The sequence below is a fragment of the Onychostoma macrolepis genome, chromosome 23 (genome assembly GCF_012432095.1).
Source record: "Onychostoma macrolepis isolate SWU-2019 chromosome 23, ASM1243209v1, whole genome shotgun sequence".
NCBI lineage: Eukaryota > Metazoa > Chordata > Actinopteri > Cypriniformes > Cyprinidae > Onychostoma > Onychostoma macrolepis.
In genome coordinates, this window is record NC_081177.1 from 20,235,488 (window position 1) to 20,259,539 (window position 24,052).

At 36.7% G+C, this 24,052-nt stretch overlaps 2 protein-coding genes across 2 annotated transcripts; one reads left to right on the plus strand and one right to left on the minus strand.

Annotated features, from left to right (window-relative positions):
• kif3b (kinesin family member 3B) lies at positions 1-11,921 on the plus strand. Its single transcript, XM_058763168.1, has 9 exons — positions 1-213; positions 1,982-3,492; positions 4,689-4,790; positions 5,179-5,301; positions 5,593-5,711; positions 9,299-9,415; positions 9,516-9,621; positions 9,792-10,009; positions 10,114-11,921. The coding sequence occupies exons 2-9, from the start codon at positions 2,065-2,067 to the stop codon at positions 10,220-10,222; spliced, it is 2,322 nt and encodes a 773-aa protein (XP_058619151.1). The 5' UTR covers positions 1-213; positions 1,982-2,064; the 3' UTR covers positions 10,223-11,921.
• Positions 11,922-12,288: 367 nt separating this feature from the next.
• On the minus strand, positions 12,289-22,885 carry LOC131531948 (protein-L-isoaspartate O-methyltransferase domain-containing protein 2). The gene is made up of 6 exons (XM_058763170.1): positions 22,699-22,885; positions 18,046-18,404; positions 17,032-17,134; positions 16,773-16,947; positions 16,188-16,311; positions 12,289-14,618 (listed from the first exon to the last, which is right to left on the minus strand). The coding sequence occupies exons 2-6, from the start codon at positions 18,350-18,352 to the stop codon at positions 14,131-14,133; spliced, it is 1,197 nt and encodes a 398-aa protein (XP_058619153.1). The 5' UTR covers positions 18,353-18,404; positions 22,699-22,885; the 3' UTR covers positions 12,289-14,130.
• Between the last annotated feature and the right edge of the window lie 1,167 nt (positions 22,886-24,052).

A 24,052-nucleotide genomic window follows, 5' to 3' on the forward strand; every position in this document is an offset into this window, starting at 1 on the left:
CCCGGCCTGCAGGGGGATCACAGCACAGCTCTCTCCCTCTCCCTCCCTCTCCTCACAGGGACAGACATGGCTGACGGAGTTCGTGAGGAGAGATACGGGTGATTTTGTACATTTCAACGCTTAGAGATTTGAGAGCTATGTGCTTCTGATGGATATGAAGGCGACGGTGATCTTCGGCGTAATTTACAGGTTAAATTGTTCGGGAGGGGAGAGGTGAGTTACATTATGTGTGTATTTCTACGGTGTGTGTGCTCTATTAATGACACGGTTTGTTTGCCGTTGCCAGGCCGCTTGTTTTGAGTCTCTGATGAGCTCCATCCTCATAGATCCGTTTATATATCTCGACATGCTAATATTAGCAATATTATATTATCGAACTATGAAAAATACCATAATTTCAGTTGAAACGACATTTTCAGCTGAACAGACCATTAGTGTCTCGTATTTGACTCTTTAGTCTGTTTATCGCCGTTATCTCTCGCTATATTACATGACAACCGAGACTGAGATTGACTCCGTTAAATCAAATTTACAGGGATATTTGAGATTGAATGATTTCGGATGGTCTGATGTGAATTAGCTTTGCTGCTACAGCTAACGTACGTTAGTAGCCTAGTTAATAGATTGCATTTTATTGTGAACATTATTATGACCAGTCTTTGAAAATGATAATTTGGGAATAACACAACCTACATTTAGACGTACGTTATGTTCTTCTACAAATGTAATATGTAATACTGCGTACAGGTTTGCTTGTGAAAATGATTATTTAGGAGTGGCATAAGCGACTCTAACGTTACATGTCTGTACTTGTAAATGTCTCTAGCTAGCAAGCAAGCAAATGTTTATTTATATAACGTTAGCACTTTTCCAAACAAGTTAATGCAGTTCAAAGTGCTTTACAAACAAAAAGGAATCAAATACAAAAACAGTAAAATAGAACAGTACAAAATAGAAGTAAACCCATTAAAATACAAGAACAAAATTTAATATATAGGTAAAATATAAAGCAAAAAGATTTAAAAGAAGGAACTACATGTCTATACCTACTTGTAAATGGAGGATGTGGTATACTCATCACTTTAATATAGCTCTATGCTTTGTTTGGATAGTTGTAAAGCTGCAAAAATATAAAGCAAAACATATTGCAATATACCGTTCCACCCAGTCCTTGCAAATAACTGTGATTGATTGTCAAATTGCCATTGGTTGGTAACTGACATTATTTCTGACCTAAGAAGTAAAAGTTTAACTGTTTTGGTATTCCATCAATAGTATGAAGGTATGAGATACCAAGTCGTAATTATGGCACAAGTCAAAAGTATGAGTTCTCACAATTTTACGTTTTTAATAGTTTTTTTTTTTTTTTTTGGTCCATTTCAGCTTTTTATATCATAATTATTGTGACATATCTCATAATTATGACTTTGTTTTATAGTTATGAAATAATTCATAAAAAATATAAAATAATTCATAAAAATCATCCATAGTATGATGGTGTGAGATAAAGAGTAAAAATTATGAGATACTAAGTCATAATTATGGCGCAAGTCAAAATTCTGAGTATTATGAAATAAAAGTGATTTAAAAATTCTCAATTTTATCTTTTTGTGATTGTTTTTGTCGATTTAAACTTTTTATCTCATAATTGTGAAATAGTATCTCTTATTATAACTTGGTTTCATAGTTATGAAATAATTAAAAATAATAAAAAAAAATGTTTTTCTGTTTTAATCATTTTGATTTACTCATGAAAATGGGATTCCATATATTTGTTGTAAGCTTGAAATTTGCTTACTCTATTTTATTGCTTAGTGCTTACCAAATATGTACTTATTCATTGTTTTTATGAAAAAGGTTACTACAGATTTGCTTGCCAAGATAAATCTGGATACATATTTTCTGTGTTTGTTTGGTATAACCATAACACATGTTTTTCTCTTGACTTTGTCATTTCACTGAGTTGCATCATGTTTTGCAGGCTGTGATGCTGGCAGCACCAACACTGTGAAATAAACAACAATCTCATTAGGAGAAGCCAGCAGATACGCCAGAGCCATCAAAATGTCTAAAAGCAAAAGCTCTGAAACTGTTAAGGTAGTGGTGCGTTGTCGCCCCATGAATGAGAAAGAGCGAGCCGCCAATTTCGAGAGGGTGGTCTCAGTGGATGTGAGGTTTGGGCAAGTGGCTGTGCGCAACTCTCGAGGTGCGTCCTCCCATGAGCACCCAAAAGTGTTCACCTTTGATTCCGTCTATGACTGGAATTCAAAGCAGATGGAGCTCTACGATGAGACTTTCCGGCCATTGGTGGACTCTGTACTGTTTGGCTTCAATGGGACCATCTTTGCATACGGCCAGACGGGCACCGGAAAGACTTTCACGATGGAAGGGGTACGAAACGACCCAGAAAGGAGGGGTGTCATTCCGAACTCCTTTGAACACATTTTCACACACATCTCCCGCTCTCAGAACCAGCAGTACTTGGTCAGGGCTTCATACTTGGAGATTTATCAGGAAGAGATCAGGGACCTTTTATCGAAAGACCAATCGCGCCGTCTGGAGCTCAAAGAGAGGCCAGATACGGGCGTCTATGTTAAAGACCTCTCTTCGTTCGTCACTAAAAGTGTTCGTGAGATTGAGCATGTGATGAATGTGGGAAACCAGAACCGCTCGGTTGGCGCAACTAACATGAATGAGCACAGCTCTCGCTCTCACGCGATCTTCGTCATCACCATTGAGTGCAGTGAGTTGGGTCCTGATGGAGAGAACCACATTCGGGTTGGGAAACTCAACCTTGTCGACCTGGCAGGAAGTGAAAGACAGGCCAAAACTGGTGCTCAGGGCGAGCGCTTGAAAGAAGCCACCAAAATCAACCTCTCTTTGTCAGCTTTGGGCAACGTCATCTCAGCACTGGTGGATGGGAGAAGCACCCACATCCCATACCGTGACTCTAAACTTACAAGACTGCTTCAGGATTCCTTGGGCGGAAATGCCCGTACGGTTATGGTGGCCAACATTGGACCTGCTTCCTACAATTTGGAGGAGACGTTGACCACGCTACGCTATGCAAATCGCGCCAAAAACATCAAGAACAAACCCCGCGTCAACGAAGACCCCAAGGATGCCCTGCTTCGGGAGTTTCAGGAGGAGATTGCCCGCTTGAAAGAACAGTTGGAGAAAAGGTCTGGCAAGAAGAAGAGAAAAAGGAGGAGAAGGAGGGTTGGAGAAGGAGGAGAGGAGTTAGAAGATGGGGAGGATGATGATGATGATGAGGAGGAGGACGATGAAGAGGAAGGAGTGGATGCGGATAAGAACATCACAGATTATTGGCGTGAACAACAAGAGAAGCTGGAGAAGGAGAGGAAGGCCATCATGGAGGACCACAGCCTGGTGGCAGAGGAGAAACTGCGGCTGCTGAAAGAGAAGGAGAAGAAGATGGACGATCTTCGAAAAGAGAAGGAGGCGTCAGAGATGCTGGCGGCCAAAGTTAAGGTTAGAAAGTACAGATCTCAGGTTAAAATATACTATTGTTCAAAAGTTTGGGGTCCATAGGATTTTTTTAATGTTTATGAAAGAAGTCTCTTTTGCTCACCAAGGCTGTATTTATTTGATCAAAAATGCAGTAGTATTGTGAAACATTATTGCAAATTAAAGTAACTTTTCTATTTGAATATATCATAATAATGTAATTTATTCATGTGGAGCCAAAGCTGAATTTTCAGCAGAATTACTCCAGTGTTCAGTGTCACATGGTCCTACAAAAATTTTTCTAATATGCTGATTTGGTGCTAAAGAACATGCTTATTATTGTCAATGTTGAAAACGGTTGATAACCATGATAATTTTTTTTTTTTTAGTGATTAGAAAGTAAAAAAAAATAAATACAATTTTTTAATAATTTTTGTTGTAACATTAAAAATGTCTTGCTGTCATTTTTGATCACTTTTCTCTGTCATTTCTGAATAAAAGTTTCTTAAAGAATAAAAGATTCATACTCACCCCAAACGTTTTAATGGTAGCAAACAAATGGTAAAACAAATATAGTGAAATTATTGCAAATATTGTGATGGGGGACGACATTTATGTAAAATTTTTGTAAATAGTAATTAAAAAAAATTAAATGTAAAAAGTATACTTTTAAAATTGTAAACATTATACAATTTATGTGATGCATTTAAAATTTAAAACAAAATTGTAAATAAAAAATATACATTTAAATTCATTCTATATATATATATATATATATATATATATATATTTGAGCCAGTGACAGTATGTTGGCAGGGTAACAACTGACCTGACCAGTCATGCTGGGAAACAAAAAAAAAGTATTTGAGTCCTTTTATCAATTCATGAGTGTGTGTTTTTTTTTTTTTTTGACTGATTCATTAATGGAACCAGCTTGTAAGCGTCATTTGTTTTTAATTAGACTACACTGATTGCACTGTATGTTGTTTTTGCAGCACAATAGAAAAACATGTTTGTCCTCATTTTATTACTCATTCGTTTAATCTCCTCATGTTTGATGTACACTGCAAACTCACAGATTTATTGAAATATATTGAAGATTAGATATTAGTTTCAGAAACAAATATTCTTAACAATCCTTCTCTTAGCTTGGCTAATATCGTGTTATGAGGATAAATAAATGCATTTGACTTATCTGATAACCAGTTTTTCACTTTCAGGCCATGGAGAGCAAGCTGCTGGTGGGAGGAAAGAACATTGTCGACCACACCAATGAGCAGCAGAGGATTCTGGAGCTGAAGAGACAGGAGATAGCCGAACAGGTACAGTTTCCAATAACACACTGTAGAGAGATTGAGCTGGACTGAGTTTCAGTCCTCAAGGTTGATTTAAGGAGACGGGTTATTTAAGCCTCCTTAAAGTTTAAAGGGAGTCTGGATTTCAAATGGAGAAAAAATGCTGATTAAAGCATTTGTTCATTTTATTTTATTTTTTTTTCACTCAAACTGTGTTTAGTTGGATTTGTATTTATGCAGCTCACAAAAAAATTCTGATTCAGTTTGTGGCCTGGCATTGTGTTCAACAACTCATTTATATCTAGACAGAAATATGTATGTACATTTCTCACTGTTAGGATATTATAAACATTAAATGAACCGTTCAAAAAATGCAAATATGTTTAAAACATTCATAATGTGTGTGTGTGAGCAGAAAAGGCGGGAAAGGGAGATGCAGCAAGAGATGGAGTGTCGTGACGAAGAGACACTGGAGCTCAAAGAGACGTATAGCTCTCTGCAACAGGAAGTTGACATTAAGACCAAGAAACTGAAAAAGGTATCTGTCTGTCTACATAGATTTGTCTAGTAGTGTGCTGTTAAAATGATTTTAGGAAGGCTGTGTGTGCATGTGATTAGATGTATTTTTAGAGTCCAGCTGTATTCTCTGGGGTCATTAGTAGTAGGACAGCTCTCATGGCAGATCTCCATCCTCCTTGTTGAGAATCATCTGCACATGACTGAATTTGACCTCCTTTTGCTTAAGTTTATAGAGCAAATGCCTTACCTATTCCTACAAAGAGCCTCATCTTTTTTGAATGTCCTGTCTGTTTCTTTCTCTTTCATGTAGCTCTTTTCCAAGCTGCAGTCTGTGAAGGCGGAGATTCAGGACGCCCAAGATGAACATGTCAAATACAGGCAGGAGCTGGAGCAGACGCAGAATGAGCTGACTAGAGAACTTAAACTTAAGTATGTCAGACATTATAACTGTTACCAGAAGACATCACAACATTCAATATCAATGATTAATTCATAAATACAGATGAATCTGATATCCCCTAATAATCAGTATGCTACCAGTATTTCTTGAATCCTTGCTATAAATGCATCTTAAAACGTACTGATTCATATTGCTGTTAATTGAATCGAGTCAGGGTGAGTCGCTCTGAATTGAAAGAGAATTGAAAGAGAATCCAGTGAATCCTGAATCGAATTGATACTTCAATGATACACATACATCTTCCTCTACCTGTCGGATAGTTCCCATCATTTCAACATTGCCACTATAAAATCAGCATGTTTTGTCATATACAGGTGCTGGTCATATAATTAGAATATCATCAAAAAGTTGATTTATTTCACTAATTCCATTCAAAAAGTGAAACTTGTATATTATATTCATTCATTACACACAGACTGATATATTTCAAATGTTTATTTCTTTTAATTTTGATGATTAGAGCTTACAGCTCATGAAAGTCAAAAATCAGTATCTCAAAATATTAGAATATTACTTAAGACCAATACAAAGAAAGGATTTTTAGAAATATTGGCCAACTGAAAAGTATGAAAATGAAAAGTATGAGCATGTACAGCACTCAATACTTAGTTGGGGCTCCTTTTGCCTGAATTACTGCAGCAATGCGGTGTGGCATGGAGTCGATCAGTCTGTGGCACTGCTCAGGTGTTATGAGAGCCCAGGTTGCTCTGATAGTGGCCTTCAGCTCATCTGCATTGTTGGGTCTGGTGTCTCTCATCTTCCTCTTGACAATACCCCATAGATTCTCTATGGCGTTCAGGTCAGGCGAGTTTGCTGACCAATCAAGCACAGTAACACTATGGTCATTGAACCAGCTTTTGGTACCTTTGGCAGTGTGGGCAGGTGCCAAGTCCTGCTGGAAAATGAAATCAGCATCTCCATAAAGCTTGTCAACAGAAGGAAGCATGAAGTGCTCTAAAACTTCCTGGTATATGGCTGCGTTGACCTTGGACTTCAGAAAACACAGTGGACCAACACCAGCAGATGACATGGCAGCCCAAATCATCACTGACTGTGGAAACTTCACACTGGACTTCAAGCAACATGGATTCTGTGCCTCTCCACTCTTCCTTCAGACTCTGGGACCTTGATTTCCAAATGAAATGTAAAATTTACTTTCATCTGAAAAGAGGACTTTGGACCACTGAGCAACAGTCCAGTTCTTTTTCTCCACAGCCCAGGTAAGATGCTTCTGACGTTGTCTCTGGTTCAGAAGTGGCTTGGTAGCCCTTTTCCTGAAGATGTCTGAGCGTGGTGACTCTTGATGCACTGACTCCAGCTTCAGTTCTCTCCTTGTGAAGCTCTCCCAAGTGTTTGAATCGGCTTTGCTTGACTGTATTCTCAAGCTTGCGGTCATCCCTGTTGCTTGTGCACCTTTTCCTACCCAAATTCTTCCTTCCAGTCAACTTTGCATTTAATATGCTTTGATACAGCACTCTGTAAACAGCCACACCTTTCAGTAATGACCTTCTGTGACTTACCCTCTTTGTGGAGGGTGTCAATGTTCGTCTTCTGGATCATTGCCAAGTCAGCAGTCTTCCCCATTATTGTGGTTTCAAAGAACAAGAGATACCCAGAATTTATACTGTAGGGATGGTCATTTATTCAAACTCAAATGTAAATATTCTAATATTTTGAGATACTGATTTTTGACTTTCATGAGCTGTAAGCTCTAATCATCAAAATTAAAAGAAATAAACATTTGAAATATATCAGTCTGTGTGTAATGAATGAATATAATATACAAGTTTCACTTTTTGAATGGAATTAGTGAAATAAATCAACTTTTTGATGATATTCTAATTATATGACCAGCACCTGTATGTAGCAGCGGTCAGTGTTTGGTTTAGTGTGGAGGCTGAATAATTAAAAAAAAAAAACCTCTAAAAGCATTCTGACATAATTAAGTTGTGTTGGTCTGACTGCTTGTAAATCTGGACTCAGCACTACTATATTAAGGATGCTAACAGTTTAATACACACACACACACACACACACACACACACACACACTCTAAGACTCTAGTGTACTAAGCGATCTCTGAGGTAGAGTGTCCATTAAGGGAAGATTTATCTGACAGGCTGCTTTTGAGTGCAGTAAGCAGAATAGGTTTCATGTTAATGGCAAATATCTTGAGCATTCAAGATAAAGAAAATTGTAAATGGAAAGGCATTTCCATAGCATTCTCCAAGTTCTTATAAATGTACTTTTTGTATGTTAGTTTCATGAGGTTTTGTTGTACCATTTTCAAGATCATTTGAAATGTAACAACTTTTAAAATGTCATGTGGTGTAACCGTCGAGTAATAGCAGTATTTTCCGTGCACAATTCAGTACATGTGAATGTACACATTTAAATCTAAAATATTATTTACATTTTTCAAGGTAAAAAGTATAAAATACTTTAAAAAAAATATTTATAATCACAGTCATGAGGGTCTTCAGGAGTTTTTTCTATGAGGTCACTTTTTTTCAGCATTTCGGTCGTGCCATATGCCTTTTTTTAAATATTAGTATTTTAACGAAATTGCTTCACCATTTTTAATAATAATAATAATGCCAAGGTTTTTTGTTTTTAAATTCTTTTAATCAGATTTTTTCTTCATTATGAGGACAAGATGTATCACTCTGACACTTTGGAATTTATGCTGCAAAATGTTTTTTTTTTTAATGAAATTTCAATTAAAAACGAAAAGCGTGTTCATCATAGAAGAGTTTGTTCTACGTATGAATTGCATTTTAAAGAGAGAGATCACCCAAAAATTTAAAGTTATGTCATTAATTACTCACCCTCATGTTGTTCAAAACCTGTAAGACCTTTGTTTATCTTTTGGAACACAAATTAAGAGATTTTTGATGAAATCCGAGAGCTTTCTGACTCTGCATAGACAACAAGCACAATTACCATGTTCAAGGCCCAGAAAGGTAGTAAGGACATCATTAAAATAGTCCATGTGACATCAGTGGTTCAACCGTAATGTTATGAAGCTACGAGAATACTTTTTATGCGCAAAGAAAGCAAAAATAATGAATTTATTCATTCGTGTCAGTCTTCGATGCATGTTCACGACAGTACCACGACGGATACATGAGCATTCCTCTGCTTCTACGTCAGAATACCGGCTCCTGCGTCAGAATACCGGCTCCTGCGTCAGCAGCATCACACGCATGCATCGTGGTACTCTCCTGAACAAGCGACGAAGACTGAGAAATTGTTGAATAAAGTCGTTATTTTTGTTTTCTTTGCACACAAAAAATATTCTTGTAGCTTTTTAAAATGACGGTTGAACCACTGATGTCACATGGACTATTTTAACGATGTCCTTACTACCTTTCTGGGCCTTGAAGGTGGTCGTTGCTTTGCTGTCTATGCAGAAAGAAAGCTCGGATTTCATCAAAAATATCTTAATTTGTGTTCTGAAGATGAACGAAGGTCTTACAGGTTTGGAACAACGTGAGGGTGAGTAATTAAGGATGTCATTTCATTGACCCGTAAACATTTGTGTTTTGCCCACCAGACATCTGATCATAGAGAACTTCATCCCACTGGAGGAGAAGAACAAGATTGTGACAAGAGCCACTTTTGATGAAGAAGATGACCTTTGGAAAATGACCCCCATCACTCGTATTCAAAAGTATGAAGACTTAATTTGGAAAATTGGAAGCTGAAGTTGAAGCTGAAGCCATTACCATCCTTCACTATAATGTTTCTTCTTTCTCTTTTCTTTTTCTCAGTGATCAGCAGATGATGAAAAGGCCTGTTTCTGCAGTGGGCTATATACGGCCTCTGAGTCAGCACGCCCGTATGGCCATGTTGATGCGGCCTGATGTCAGATACAAGGTATGCTGACACTGTTCCCATAATCCCCCGCATGGCACCACACAGAGGCTTCGGTTACAACACTCCCTCACTCTTTACAATGACACAGATGAGCTCAGGAGACTCAAACGCATGTCACGTCCTTGCTCCTTTGCCTTCATCTTTTTACATTCTCCCCATCTGTCTTCCAGGCTGAGAACATCTTGCTGTTGGAGTTGGACCTGCCCACACGGACCACAAAAGACTACGAGGGGCCGGTGATCGCACCTAAAGTGGCTGCGGCTCTGGAGGACGCTCTGAGGGAGGAGGACGAGATCCAGGTGGACGCCTCTGGTCTTCGTGCCAGCCTGGGCTCCAGTCCAGGCCTCAGTGCCTCAGCTGCTGGGTTTTCCAAGAAACCAAAGTCAGGGTGAGAAACGATCCCTCCAACCTCTTCCCTTTTGTTTATTTTTCACTTCATTGTTTATCCTTCCTTAATATACTTCTTCATTTTTCCCCACAATCCTCTCACAGCCGCCCAAAAACTGGCAAGAAGGTGAGCACTCCAACTTCAGCTCACAGCCCTTTGTCCGGCTCAGGGTCCCCTCTTTACCCACAATCCCGAGGCCTTGTGCCAAAGTGAAAATAGTGAAAACAGTGAAAACCTTCACTGCTCCATATAAACTGACCGGCTTTGGCATTAAAGTTGTCAGTTTTAGACAGATTTACGAAGGTGGAACATCTTGGTGTGTTATTTAAACCCACCAATCGGCCCTCAAACTACCTTGTTTTTAGATGTCGCTTCAACATCCAGTTTATAGCACAAAAAAGTTACGTTTGGCAATCTTACTTCAAGTCTTAAAGCTCACCGCAAGATAAAGTTCCACAGATTTAGTTTGCACTCAAGCAGAATGTTACGTGTTTTGTGTGTGTGTGAGGTCATTGAGACAGCAGATGGTCTCGGAATTGGCCATAGGTGTTAGCTAGGTCATTGTGGGAATGTTTTTGTCTGTGTCCAGTTGTAGGATTAACAAATTTCTCACATAAAGTAGCTGGAGATGAGATTTATGCTGGTTTGGGCCACAAAAGCACTGTATTGTTGTTTGATGAGAGAGTAAGCACATTACGTCATTGGCTAAGACCCAAAACAACTCTAAGCCTTTCTCGAAGACTGTTTGAGTCGCTTTGGCTGGGGGAAGGGCCCAGAAACACACACACTAGACCGGGTTGTCATCGCAGTCAGCGCTGTATCCAGTAAGGAAAGGAGTTGGGGGTTTAAAGGTCATTACATACTAAAAATATCAGGGTTCCAAGGTGCCTTAGATTCTCTTTACATACAGAAGTTTGGTCTGAGAGTCCCTTGACCTGATAGCTGGACAGTAGAACCCGTAATCCACATCAAAACCCCTGTGGATGGTTCCTGAATGCTTTGAATTACTCTATAAGTCTGTTGTGTTAGGCAGGCTTGTATTTAATGTTCACGGGGATCTGTAAACAAGAGTTTGACACGACTTGACTAAGTCTTATTTCTGTTGAAACTAGTGAAGGTAATACCATTGCCTGCTGCTACTGTAGGGTTCTTTTACCCCTTGTGTCATAGCATACAGTTTATGTATATTGAGACATGTTAGTAAATAAATCTGCATTATCATTGCAGCTGTATTAAAATCCAAAATAATAAATGCAGTCGTAGAGTAACATTTTAAAAGGCTAAGTTATTACCATACTACTCGGTTTTATATTCAAGCAATTGTAGATAGTTTTTAACAGTCGTATTTTCTTTGCTTAGATTTATATGGTTTATTTTTGAATATGTATTATTTAAAGTTGTGTACAAATTTATTTTTGCATATGAGATTTAAGTATCATTTTCATGTGATTCACTGCGTAATTTGTTTTGAGCGAAACATGTCATCATATAGTAAACGTACAGCTTTTGGATCATCAGAATGTGTACTGCAGATCCTGATGCTGGTCATTGAAATCAGTCTGAATTTCTTAATTTAAATATGCATTATCTAATCAATAGTAATACTGCCACTCCTGGCTGTATTAATGCATAAGTCATTAGTTGCTGTTACGTTTTTTTTGAGGTTTTAGCATGACATAAGAACATCTAAAGCATTATAGACAAAATAAAACTGTATGTCTGCAGTCCAATACTCCACTTTCACCTTCTTCCATGTGATGCATGAGTTCAGTGCTAATAACCACACTGAGAAAATTTTAATGTTCACAGATTTTGTTTTGTACTAAAATGTTTTTGAATTTGTATTTGAGTTTAGAATGCAAATGTCCTCAATGTGTTAACCATCTTTTAATTAAAGGATGATTATTATCTATTTGAATGGTGTAAGAGCTGTTTTTTCACCCATTTATTCTGTTTGCATTTTATTCCACCCATATCACAATCATATAAGTATCATATGACTTCAATAAGGAATAAAAATAACCAGGACTTTTTAATGTCACCTGAACCTTGTCCTGTTCCATCTTATGGTAGCATAATGATCTTATCTGAAGAATTGGCTTTCAATTCTGGTTGCTATTATACAGTTTTTTTTTTTTTTACATTTCTCTATATTAAGCAATTTTATGATTTTATTTATTTTTTTACAATATGGATAATCTGTTTCTTTTTCCCTAGTAGAACTTCTTTTAGTAGTAAATATTTTGAGGAATACTTGACAGAACGTTGACTTAAATCTTGACAGAAAATGGAAAAACAAGTTTACTTTTTTTATTGTTTAATATGCACATTGTGGTAGCGAAAATGTTACATTGTTCATGTATTATCAGAGCTGAAGAATAAGTGAAGCTGAAAGGGTTTGTGAGCTAAACATCCTAATTCTGGTTTCTCAAACTACAATAAATGAGTGTTCAAATGATGTATTATTTCCACTTAATAAAACATTTTTACATACTGCAACTACAATACACATAAAATGAACGGAAACAATGTGTTGTCTAGTGTGCAAACTCAAACTTTATTGAAGGTTCTGTCACCTACAAGCACACAATCGCTTCAAGCAAAACCTGGTAGATATGCTTGTACCTCAGATGAGTAAAGACTTTCCTTATGACAATATATCCTGAATTTTGTGGGCTACCTAAGCATTGGTCTCATCAAAGAGAACTAAATTAAAATGCTCCTGAACTGATGAAATGTGTAGAAATCGAACCTGGGATCATAGAATTGCCAGATCCTACCATTGTATGCTCAGAATAGTCTTCCTGTACAGAGGTCTTTTTACCACCACTGTGATATACAAAAAGCAGATCATTTTCAACATTTTTGGTCAAAAAATAGAAAGGTCCTAACATTTTGGTCTTCTTGTTCTGTGAAGGAGTTAAAAAATGAAATAAAATGTTTTTCTAAAGTATTCCTGAGTAGGGCCAAAGATTCTGAGCACAACGATTGGAATTCGTGAAAAATACCCAAGTGCTTCATATACCTTCAATTTTTGGTGATTACCAATAAATAGAATTTTACTAAAAATTTGTATTTTTATTTTCACACAACCTTTACAATTGTATTTGTAAAGCTTGCGATATGACACTCTGCCTTCATACAAGTGTGGAATAAAGTTACAATGCTGCGTCAAATGTAACGCTACCAGCAACGGTAATCGAGTTTACATAATAAAATGCATCATACCACCACAAACTCCAATATTGACAAAATGCGGGTGCGCTACGGCAGTACACATGCAGATGTTATTCAGTATTTTGGAGAACACAGTAGAGGCAAGGAAAACAGGGCCAACTTTGGGGTCTCGTGTAAAGGTGCGGCCACATTAGAGAAATTTCGCAAGCAAAGAAAGTCCAATGTCAGAACAGTCACTTTCAAACCAAGCAGTTTTTCAAGTCAACACGGCAAACTTGCGTTACCAACGTAGACATGAAATCTGCTTGAGGAATTTTTACGTACTCGCACGAAACTCCAATCGCGTGAAGCACCGCTCACACAGAAGTCACTTCAAACCAAGCAGCTTCCTTTTTGTCGTGGGGAATTCGCTTGACCAACATGAACACGAACGAAATCTGCATGAGGAGCTTTTCCATCCTTGCGCGAAACTCCCAGTCGCGCATATTCCTATTGAAATGACTGGATTTCACCAAGCTAGGGTAATTGTGACCGCACCTTAAAGCAATAAAAAAAAAAATCAATCCGCCATGTCAAACTATGCCACTTTCCAAAGCGATGCTACTCTAAAAGAGCTCACAGCAACAAGCATTTCCCACAGGGACAATGTATCGTATCGTACACTTTGATCATGTCTATCGAGGGGAATACTGAATTAAAAAAGAGCTGCATGAGCTCAGGCGACGTTGATTATTCAGGAAATGAGCTCAGTCCTTCAGTTCCATCTCTGTACATCCCGAATCAAGGAGCTTTGCTTCTCAAAGGGACATGGATATCATGATGCCATTAATTGAGGACTTAATTGTCATGCTAATCCAGTTGAGAGGAGGAGGAAGAGGAGAAAGGCTTTTCTTCACGTCTAATCGTCTTAGCGCTACACTGCATGTATTATCTCTCGCCACGTCTCATTTCTCCCTGTAATACAGCAGATACATCTTCAGGGGTTCAGGTAACGGGAGTCTTAGAATCTTCTCCCTCAGAATATTAACAGGAGGCTCTGCAAGAGCGCAGCCGCTTTTGCTTTTCTCCTCTTCGGTGCCGCTGCATCCTTCCTCGTCCTCCTCGGGCAGGTCTTCTCTCACTCGGCGGCAACCCCTTTCCTCTTCCTCCTCCACTTCCTCTTCTTCCTCTTCCACCCCTCCGGGGTAGTTGCAGTCATCCATGGCTGTGGGAATCATGGAGTCGTGGAGAACCACGGAGTTGACGCACTGGCGGTAGAAACGGCGGCAGAAGCGGCGGCGTTCGAAGCGGGGCCCGTAGCGGTGCATGGCCCGGGCCCCTGGGAAAGACACCCGTCTCTTTGTGCGTCCTTCCCCCATAGCTATGGGCTGCCGCAGAGTGTGGCGAATAGCAATCCGGGACAGGTCCTGCAATGTCCGCACCTCAAAAATGGCTGCAAAGTAGAAAATGAGGAGGAAAGTATAGATATTGTTTCCTGTTTAGCATTTTGAAGTTTAATAATAACAATACAGTGTTTCTGCAGGATTTACAATTTAAAACATTTCAAATATTTTTTTAAAACCATGCAATGTAAATGTCTAGAGAGTATTTTTGTCTTGTTTTCCAGTTCATTTAGTCAAGAATCAAAATGACTTAGTCATAGTCCTGTTTTCTGTAAAACTGATCAAAATGAAGTGAATTTATGTTTGAAATAAAAACAAATATCTGCTAATGGGCTCAGAAAACTCAATTCAGAAGGAAAGCATAGATACAATTTGCAGATATTTGTTCTTGTTTTAAGCATAAACTCACTTCATTTTGCCTTTAATTTTTAATTAATTCATTTTAATTTAACTTTCATTTTTCAAGACTTTATTTTATATTTGCCTCTTAAGTAAATGTATCTTGATTTAAGAATGCTTCTTAAATCAGATATAATGTTAGATATTTTTATTGGATTTTTTCCCCCGGTGCTTGCAAGATTTAAAGCCCTGACTTACGAATTTAAGACTTTCTGCTCTGATTTAAGAATTTTTTTAAGGCCTTAATTTGTGGAAGGGGAAACTACAACTACGGCTACAAAACTACAACCTGCAGAAACCCTGTAATAATGATAAAATAATAATAATAATACAAAAAATAAAATGAATTGCTAAATTTTTATTTTTCAAAGATTAAAAGTTAATGTTTTATGCCTTCATCTGATAGCACCATTTTTGATAAGTTTATATAACTACATTATTGCATACTATATTAAGTTTTAGATTTTAGATTTTGAAAAAAAAAAAAAAATGTAAATCATCACATTTGATTAAACAGTGACAATTACTAATAGAAGAGAATGTAGGCCACTTCACACCAAGAATTTGTAACAAAATTATTGTAAATAATATAATTAGGTTAATTTGTACTGCGCGATTACTCTGTTTTTCACAATGGTATTTTCCTTTATATAAGTCTTATATAAAGGGATAAGTCTTAGTGTAAAAATACAAAGGATTCACAAGAGAAAAAATTATTTTGAGATTTAAAAAAAAAAATCCAGATAGGGCCTGTTTACATCAACGATAAACTATATAAGCGTCCACACCAACAGACAATAACATTCTATTTATTATAACCGTGAGTTGTGGTTTTGTTGTCGACTGCTTTAAATGCTGAAGCTCTTAAAAGTTGAATTCTGATTGGCTGTCAATGTTTTTTTATCATTCACCAGCTGGAATAAATGGTTATGAAATTGATTCCAACAATATCGTATCTCTGTGTTAATGTCATAGTTGTGGTGGACTTCACTATTCTCTTAGCATGGTTATTAAAACTATAATTATAGTTATTGCTATGCTATTGGTATTGCTATTGCTATGTGGGTGTGAATTACCCTTTACACAGTGGTAATGAGTTGTATTTTGTATGACAGCATGTAAATGATCAGAGATTTGCTTTAATTTGGGTATACAAATACTCATTGGCCTTGGTGTGAAAAATCATTTGCAATTAGTGTCCTTGTTTGTACTGGACTCACGTAAAGGAACGCTCCTAGGTCTGCCGTTGACATTCTGTTTGGGCTGGACGAGCGGGGCAAAGGTCACAGCGATGATTTTCTTGGTCTCCCAGGAGCTCTGACCTGTGCGGGTGATCTTGGTCAACTGCAAAAGAGTTTATAATTAATTACACTAATTACACATCATCCCATGTGAATACTAATTACACTTGCTGTACTGTGCACATTGATTTTATGTGAGTAAAATGCAAATACATTTAAATAAAAAAAAAAAGTGACTTTAGGACACCATAAATCAAAGGATTCGTTTTATGGCTTCAATGTCTTTTAGCTTTGAAGTCATGCATTTCATTTGAACAAATACGCATGTGTAAACTTCACAGTCTTTTCCTCACAGAAAAATGGGCCAAAAATATTAAATGCTCATCTTGCACACATGGTCTTTTCCAAATATTTCCCAATAAAGTGAGACTAAAGCCATTCTGTATGTCAGGAAATGTCAACACAAGAAAGAAAACTACATTCATCAAACCACTTCCAGACAATTAAAGTCTCCTTTAAAACCTGCTGTGCAATAAGACATCAACTTGATGAATAAACATGTACACACCTTCTCCTCCAGGGGAGAACTAAGATCCCGCCAACCTTTAGCAGGTTCTTCATGTAGTTCTCATACTCTTTCTGAACTCCTGCTCCACAGTACACCCTGTCATACTGCCGGCTCTCCGGAGGGATCTCCAGACAGTTCCCCACCACAAAGGTCGGCTCACAGAACTCAAACCTGTAGCCATTAAACCAAATCAAGTCAGAAAAAAATTAAACAATTAAAAGCATATGTAAAGCTGCATCAAAGGAAATGGCTCACTTGTCAAAGCTGTCGCTGGTTTTGATAAAGTGGTCAAGTTTCTGATATGCATAATCAACCACATCTGCATGCAGTTCCACACCATGATTCACACCAAACGGACCTGGTGACAGAAATGACAAATAAATAAAAAAATTATATGCAGATTTCAGCTTAAAACATGGAAAAACAACAACAACAACAAAAAAAACATGGGTAATAAATAAATTCAAAATAAGATTTTAATAATAAATTGATACTTCTGGCAAATAAAATGAGTCAAATGTGACAGTAAAGGCATTTACAATGCTACAAAAAAAATCTATTTCAAATAATTGCTGTTCTTTCGAACTTTCTACTAATCAAACAATCCAGAAAAAAAAAAAAAAAAAAAATCAGTTTCCACACAACTATTAAGCAGCAAAACAGTTTTCACCACTTATAATAATAAATTATTCTTGAGCAACAAATCAGCATATTAGAATGATTTCTGAAGGATCAAGTAACACTAAAATTAATTTGAATAAATTCCTTTTAACATATTAAATAGTTATTTAAAATTGTAATGGCCTTTTTCACAATATTACTGTTTTTACTGTATTTTTGATTAAATAAATCCAGCATTTTTAGCCTTCATTCAAAAAATAAAATAATAATAATAATAATAATAATAATAATAGCGATGCAAAACAATTAATCACATTCAAAATAAAAGTTTATGTTTGCATAGTATATGAGTGGATACTGTGTATATTTATTATGTGTATATAAATACACACAGGTACATGTATACATTAAGGAAAATATGTTAGATTTATATATAAAATATTTATATATATAATATAAATTATATATAGTACACAGTACACACATATAGTATGTAAACATAACATTTTATTTTGAATGCGATTAATCGTAATTAATTGTTTCGCAGCCCTAAATAATATATTTTTAAGGATGTTTTAATATTTTTCCTGGAAAACAAGACAAAAACAACAGTAAATCAAATGTTTTTTGCAGTGCGAAAACACTTACCCAGTATAAGGCCCACCATGGTGCTGAGATAGCCCGTCCCACTGCCCAGATTGAGAAAAGACAGGCCAGGCTGCAGGTCCAAGGCCTCCATCACCTCCGAGTAGATGCATGGAGCGGACAGATGGAGGTTTCCATGCCTCCAGGCCAGGTCTTTATAAGCACTGTCACGGTACTCCTCCAGGTAATACTCTGCTCTGTCAATGGCTCTGAAGGCCCTCTCCACCAGATCTGAGCGGATGTAATGGGCCTCCTTCAGGTTGTCAATCAGCTCGTCGTTATCCTCACCCGCGCTCACGGCTCCACCCATGATGAAAGCAGAAGAGCTTCTAAGGACAGTCCTGAGGTGTGTCTATCACTGTCTGGAGGGAAAACAAAGCATCTCAGATCAAACCCAGAGTAAATTGACAGTAAAATGGTAGAATGTTCTTACTGAGCTTTATACTCTTTATAAACAAACACAGAATCTGCACTGTAAAAAATTAAAAGTTGACTTAACTTAAAATTTCAAGGCAACTTGCTGCACAGCTTTTTTTGGACCAAGTTGTTCACTCAACCCAAGTCACATGTCTCTTCTTTGTTCAGCTAACACAGTTTTGTTAGTTAAAAAGACTTGTAATGCTTTTCCAATGTGTCTCAAATTATGTTCTGTGAACTTTTTTACTTGTTTACAAATGACAAACATTAATGGATAAGTTAGTCTAATAAGTAGACAATATTGTCTATGTTTGTAAGACAACTTACAAGACCAAGATAGAAAACGGATAAAAGTGGTTGAACATACTCTTGGCCTCAAAACTAGACACGGTGGCAATCAACAAATGTTAAAAAGATGAGCCTTTACACCACAGTACAACAAATAACTAACAATAATGATAAAACAACAACAAAAAAGTTTAAATGAAATTAGCAAATAGCACTAATCCTATAACAGTAACTGCATAATTTATTCATGCTGCAATGCATGCTGGGAACTCAAAAAGCCTTAACATTTCAACAATATGAAATTCTTTGTTCAGACAACTGTGTTTGACTAGTTGGGACAACATTTGGGGTAATTTTGTTGGTTTGACAAGGGTTTCTATGCAGTTTCAAGAAAATAGCATTTTTTTGTATATGCGACTCAAAAGGTTTCGTAAACTGGAAAACGTGCAGTTGCATTTTTTACAGTCTGATATATTAATTAACAAATATGAAGAATTCCTAATTGAACAACACATATACATGAATAATAATCGAGATCTAGGATTTAGGATTTAGGATCATGTTTTATTTAGTCGTAAATGACACCTCCAACATACTGTTGTCTAGCAGGTGGGAAGAAAGCAAGGAATGATAATTAAGACAGCTAAATCTTTAATGAGTCCCAGCATGTCGGATATCTGAGGTGAGCTGATATTCCAACAAACTTGACAATAAGACTCACACTCGCCTTCAACTCCTTCTCTCACACTCTATTTTTAGAGGTCAGACAATGCCAAGTAAAAAGTGGCACACTGTTACGTCCCGACTGGAACTCTTGGCAGCGCCCCCATTTAAAGCAGAGATATGGTTTGTTTGTCATTTTGGCAAGCAGACAAAGAGCACATGGGTAGCTGACACATTACATGTCTATGGACTTAAAAAAAAAAAGAATCCAGAGTTTATGCTCAAATGTAGATGAATGCATATGTGAAAGTGTAAATGTTTAGTGCTGTTACTGTTTATCATTTCTTCTAAGTTTTGTACCATTTCAATTATTTTATTCAATGATTTTTATCTTATTTCATGATTATTTGATGAATAGAAAGTTCAAAAGAATTTTAAAAGAACATTTATTTGAAATATAAATATTGTGTAACATTATACAGTCATGGCTAAAAATATCGGCACCCTTGGTAAATATGATCAAAGGCGGCTGTGAAAATTAATCTGCATTGTTAATCCTTTTTATCTTTTATTTAAAAAAAATCTTTCATTGGATAATAAGAATTTAAAATGGCGGGAAATATCATTATGAAATAAATGTTTTTCTCTAATACACATTGGGCACCCTTTTATTCAATACTTTTATAAACCTCCATTTGCCAGTTTAACAGCTGTTAATTTTCTCCTATAATGCCTGATGAGGTTAGAGAACACCTGACAAGAGATCAGAGACCATTCCTTCATCCAGAATCACTCCAGATCCTTCAGATTCCCAGCTCCATGTTGGTGCTTCTTCTCTTCAGTTCACCACTCATTTTCTATAGGGTTCAGGTCAGAGGACTGGAATGGCCAGCAGAAGCTTGGTTTTGTGCTCAGTGACCCATTTTGTGTTGTTTTGAGGTTTGTGTTTGGATTATTATGCGGTTGGAAGATCCAAACATGGCCCATTATAAGATTTCTAACAGAGTCAGTCACTTATTGTTTTTTTATCGGTTGGTATTTGATAGAATCCATGATGCCATGTGTCTAAACAAGATGTCCAGGACCTCCAGCAGAAATATAGGCCCACAACATCAAAAATACAGCAGTATATTTCATTGTACACATGGGGTACTTTTTATCCGTCTTCACCAAACCCATCTTGAGTGTTTGCTGCTAAAAAGCTCATTTTTTAGTTTCATCTGACCATAGAAGCCAGTCCCATTTGAAGTTCCAGTTGTGTCTGATAACTGAATATGCTGGAGACTGTTTTTGGATGAGCGAGGAGAATTTATCTTGAAACCCTCTCAAACAACATGTGCTGATGTAGGTGCTGTTTGACAATTTTTTTTTTAAGGTTTTCTGACCCCGAGACTCAACTATTTTCTGCAATTCTCCAGCTGTGGTCCTTGTAGAGTCTTTAGCCACTCAAACTCTCCTTCTCACCGTGCATTAGGACGATACAGACACACGTCCTCTTCCAGGCAGTTTCGTAACATTTTATGTTGATTGGAAATTATTAATTATTGCCCTGATGGTGGAAATGGAAATTTTCACTGCTCTAGCTCTTTTCTTAAAGCCACTTCACTAATTTGTGAAGCTCACTTATCTTTTGCTGCACATCAGAAATATATTCTTTGGTTTTTCTCATTGTGATGGATGATTAAGGGAATTTTGGCTTTGTTTTCCCTCCTATTTATATTTCTGTGAAACAGGAAGCCATGGCTGGATAATTTCATGTTCATAATCACCCTGGAGTGCTCAAAATTATGAATAGGAAGATACTTCAGAGATATTTTACTCATAAGAATTTCTAGGGGTACCAATAATTGTGTCCAACGTGTGTTTGAGAAAAACATTTATTTCATAACGATATTTCCTCCCATTTTAAATTCTTATTATCCAATGAAAGGTTACATTTTTGTGATTTAAAAAAAAATAAAAGATCAAAAGGATTAACAATGCAGATTAATTTTCACAGCCTTCTTTGATCATATTTACCAAGGGTGCCGATATTTTTGGCTATGACTGTATATGTCTTTACTGTCACTTTTGATTAATTTATTGAGTCCTTGCTGAATAAAAGTATTGATTTTTTAATTAAAAAAAACTTACCTCATATTTTGTTACATTTTTGCTACATTTAATATTGAAATGTACTATTATTAATAAGTAAGGTAAACCATGATCACAGCACATGCTAACATATCAATGGTCACATTTGTAAACTGCAGGAAATTTCAGACTTACTTTTAATAAATAACCTACTGACTAACTATATAAAATTGCAGAATTCAAAGTATTGTTATAAATGAAACAAATCAAAAGTCAAAACAAATATGGCTTAGGCTTACCCTTTCCCTACAACTACCTGAAGGTAAAAAATTACCCTATGTTTACCTCATTGTTTGCAACTTTTGGTCTGATTGAGCAACTCAGTAATTATTGACTCTGTAATTTCCATCCAGTTACAATTGTGACCAGAAATACAACAATATATATTTTAACTTTTTTGTTTCAACTGGGCTATCAATGGAGTAAAATAAATATATAAAATAAATATATGCTTGGAAAATATACGTTTTTAATGATACATGCATAACAATTATACAATAGCATTGTTCAGTATTGTTTTGTTTAATATAGATTTTAACAAAACAATAGCAGGAAATGTTAACAATCCACAAATATGTTAAATATAACAGACTTATTATAGGTCAACTTAGGTAACAACAAAAGCACCACAGACTAAAATATCAGGAATGCAAAATGGTGGGCTGGTCGCTTCTCTTACTTGCCAGATAAATTTCAATGATACTGTAAAATCGGACTCGCTATAAAATGTACATTATATCACAAAGTCCATCTCTTTGTCATTTAATCTAACAGATGAACTATTGAGGTCGTGATGGCACCCGTCAAACTATTTATAACGAACATCCGTGTAGCATGTGACACCACAGCACTGTTTGAACCGATCATCACATTCAGCAAAACAGTAGCAAACCAGTCGCGTTACATGACACGAGAAAAACACATCTGTAAAACACAGAGCAGCGAGAAAACGCAAACATATTCGCGCAAAAATATTGCATTGTACATGTTGTAACCCAGTAACCGTCATATGTAGGTCACGTCTGTATTATGCATTTAACAACAGTTAACTGCAGTCCGTCTATGCACGAGGAGAAGCTTTACACAACCACCGACATAAACAAAAGAGTCTCCGCCACACTGGCACTCATTGCCGCTGCGCTGTCTTCATCTTACCGTGTGATTTCGGACCTCAGCGGTTGTCTCGTGCAAACCAGCAATGTCCATCGATTACATTAACGCGTATGTCGTGTATTTGGATCCGGGCACAATAAGGTCTAACTTCACTGCGAAAAAATTGATGCGATGTAAACATAAACCAGCTGACGCACTGACGTCACACGCACGAAGACGTCAAATGCATTTGTCGCTGCATTTCGTGGAGATTCGATTCATCTTAGTGACTCGATTCCTTTAAATCTTTTCACCAAAAAGATTCGTTTAAATTGAGATTCGAGCGTTGGTTTGTTTTCAAAAAAAAAAAGAAAAAAAAAAAAGAAAAGCTCAAACATTGCCACACACACACACACACACACAACAAACAAACAAACACATATTTGCACATACCAAACACACATGGCATTTACAAATACAAGAAAAAATGTTGAGTAGTCGTTCATTGTTTCGCCTGAGGCAATCAGTGAGTTTTGATTCTCTGTTGTGAGTCAATGAATCATTCGTTCAATTGATTCTTTAACAGATTCATTCAATTTCGTTCCAACGGTCTTATACTTTATTAAAATGTAGTAATTAAAAGCGGTTCTTTCTCCATTTTATCCAGCAAGACAATAAAGACTCGTTCAGTCGGCCAACAGATCCAAAGATGCCTCAGAGCCGCTCCGCTCCGAATCTTGTTCAGACTCCAAACCCTGGTAACTGCTTCTTCACAGTTCGCTCTTTATCGAAGGTAGGACACAACAGTGAACAAAACGCGTCCACTGCATGGGACAGGAACGTAGTTTACTAAAAAGATTAATGCAAGTACAGATTCATTCACGAACGAAACACTAGTAGGTTAGAACATACAGGTTCACAATCCCTCATACATAATTTAATATTCATGTCAGAGCTCAAAGCACAGCTATTTTTATATTTTCTCTTTATTCTTATGAACAATAATGGTTAAAGAAAAGCATTTGGCGCAAATAAGTGATGCTTCCAAACTTTTTAAGCACCTGTAGATTTATTCAAGCCTGATTTATCTAAATGCAGTTACCATATATCTGTCAGGTACTATGATTAGCAATATATCATTTCATCCAACTTCTAAAAGGAGTGTCGTTATTAGACACCGCTGTAAAGTTTCATATGAATCCTTATTATGCTGAGATAGTATTGTTTTGAGTGTGGTAGTGTTTCTTGTCTCCAGCAGAGGTCAGAATGTAAAAAGCTTAGATTTACAAATGGTGGCACACTTCCATCTGTTTGTCAGTCTATAAAAAGACTAATTTATAAGCCAAACAGACTGTAAAAATCTCTCATCACAGCTAGCACTGTCATGATGCTGACAAACATGACATAGGATATAAAA

Bases quoted from the DNA above. Each gene is read 5' to 3' on its own strand.
- kif3b (XM_058763168.1), top strand. From the start codon at position 2,065: ATGTCTAAAAGCAAAAGCTCTGAAACTGTTAAGGTAGTGGTGCGTTGT. The intron at 4,791-5,178 runs GTACAGTTTCCA...GTGTGTGAGCAG, and splicing joins GACAGGAGATAGCCGAACAG to AAAAGGCGGGAAAGGGAGAT. The intron at 10,010-10,113 runs GTGAGAAACGAT...ATCCTCTCACAG, and splicing joins TCCAAGAAACCAAAGTCAGG to CCGCCCAAAAACTGGCAAGA.
- LOC131531948 (XM_058763170.1), bottom strand. From the start codon at position 18,352: ATGGGTGGAGCCGTGAGCGCGGGTGAGGATAACGACGAGCTGATTGAC. The intron at 16,948-17,031 runs GTGAGCCATTTC...TAATGGCTACAG, and splicing joins ACCAGCGACAGCTTTGACAA to GTTTGAGTTCTGTGAGCCGA. The intron at 16,312-16,772 runs GTACATGTTTAT...ACTCTTTTGCAG, and splicing joins TCCCCTGGAGGAGAAGGTGT to TTGACCAAGATCACCCGCAC.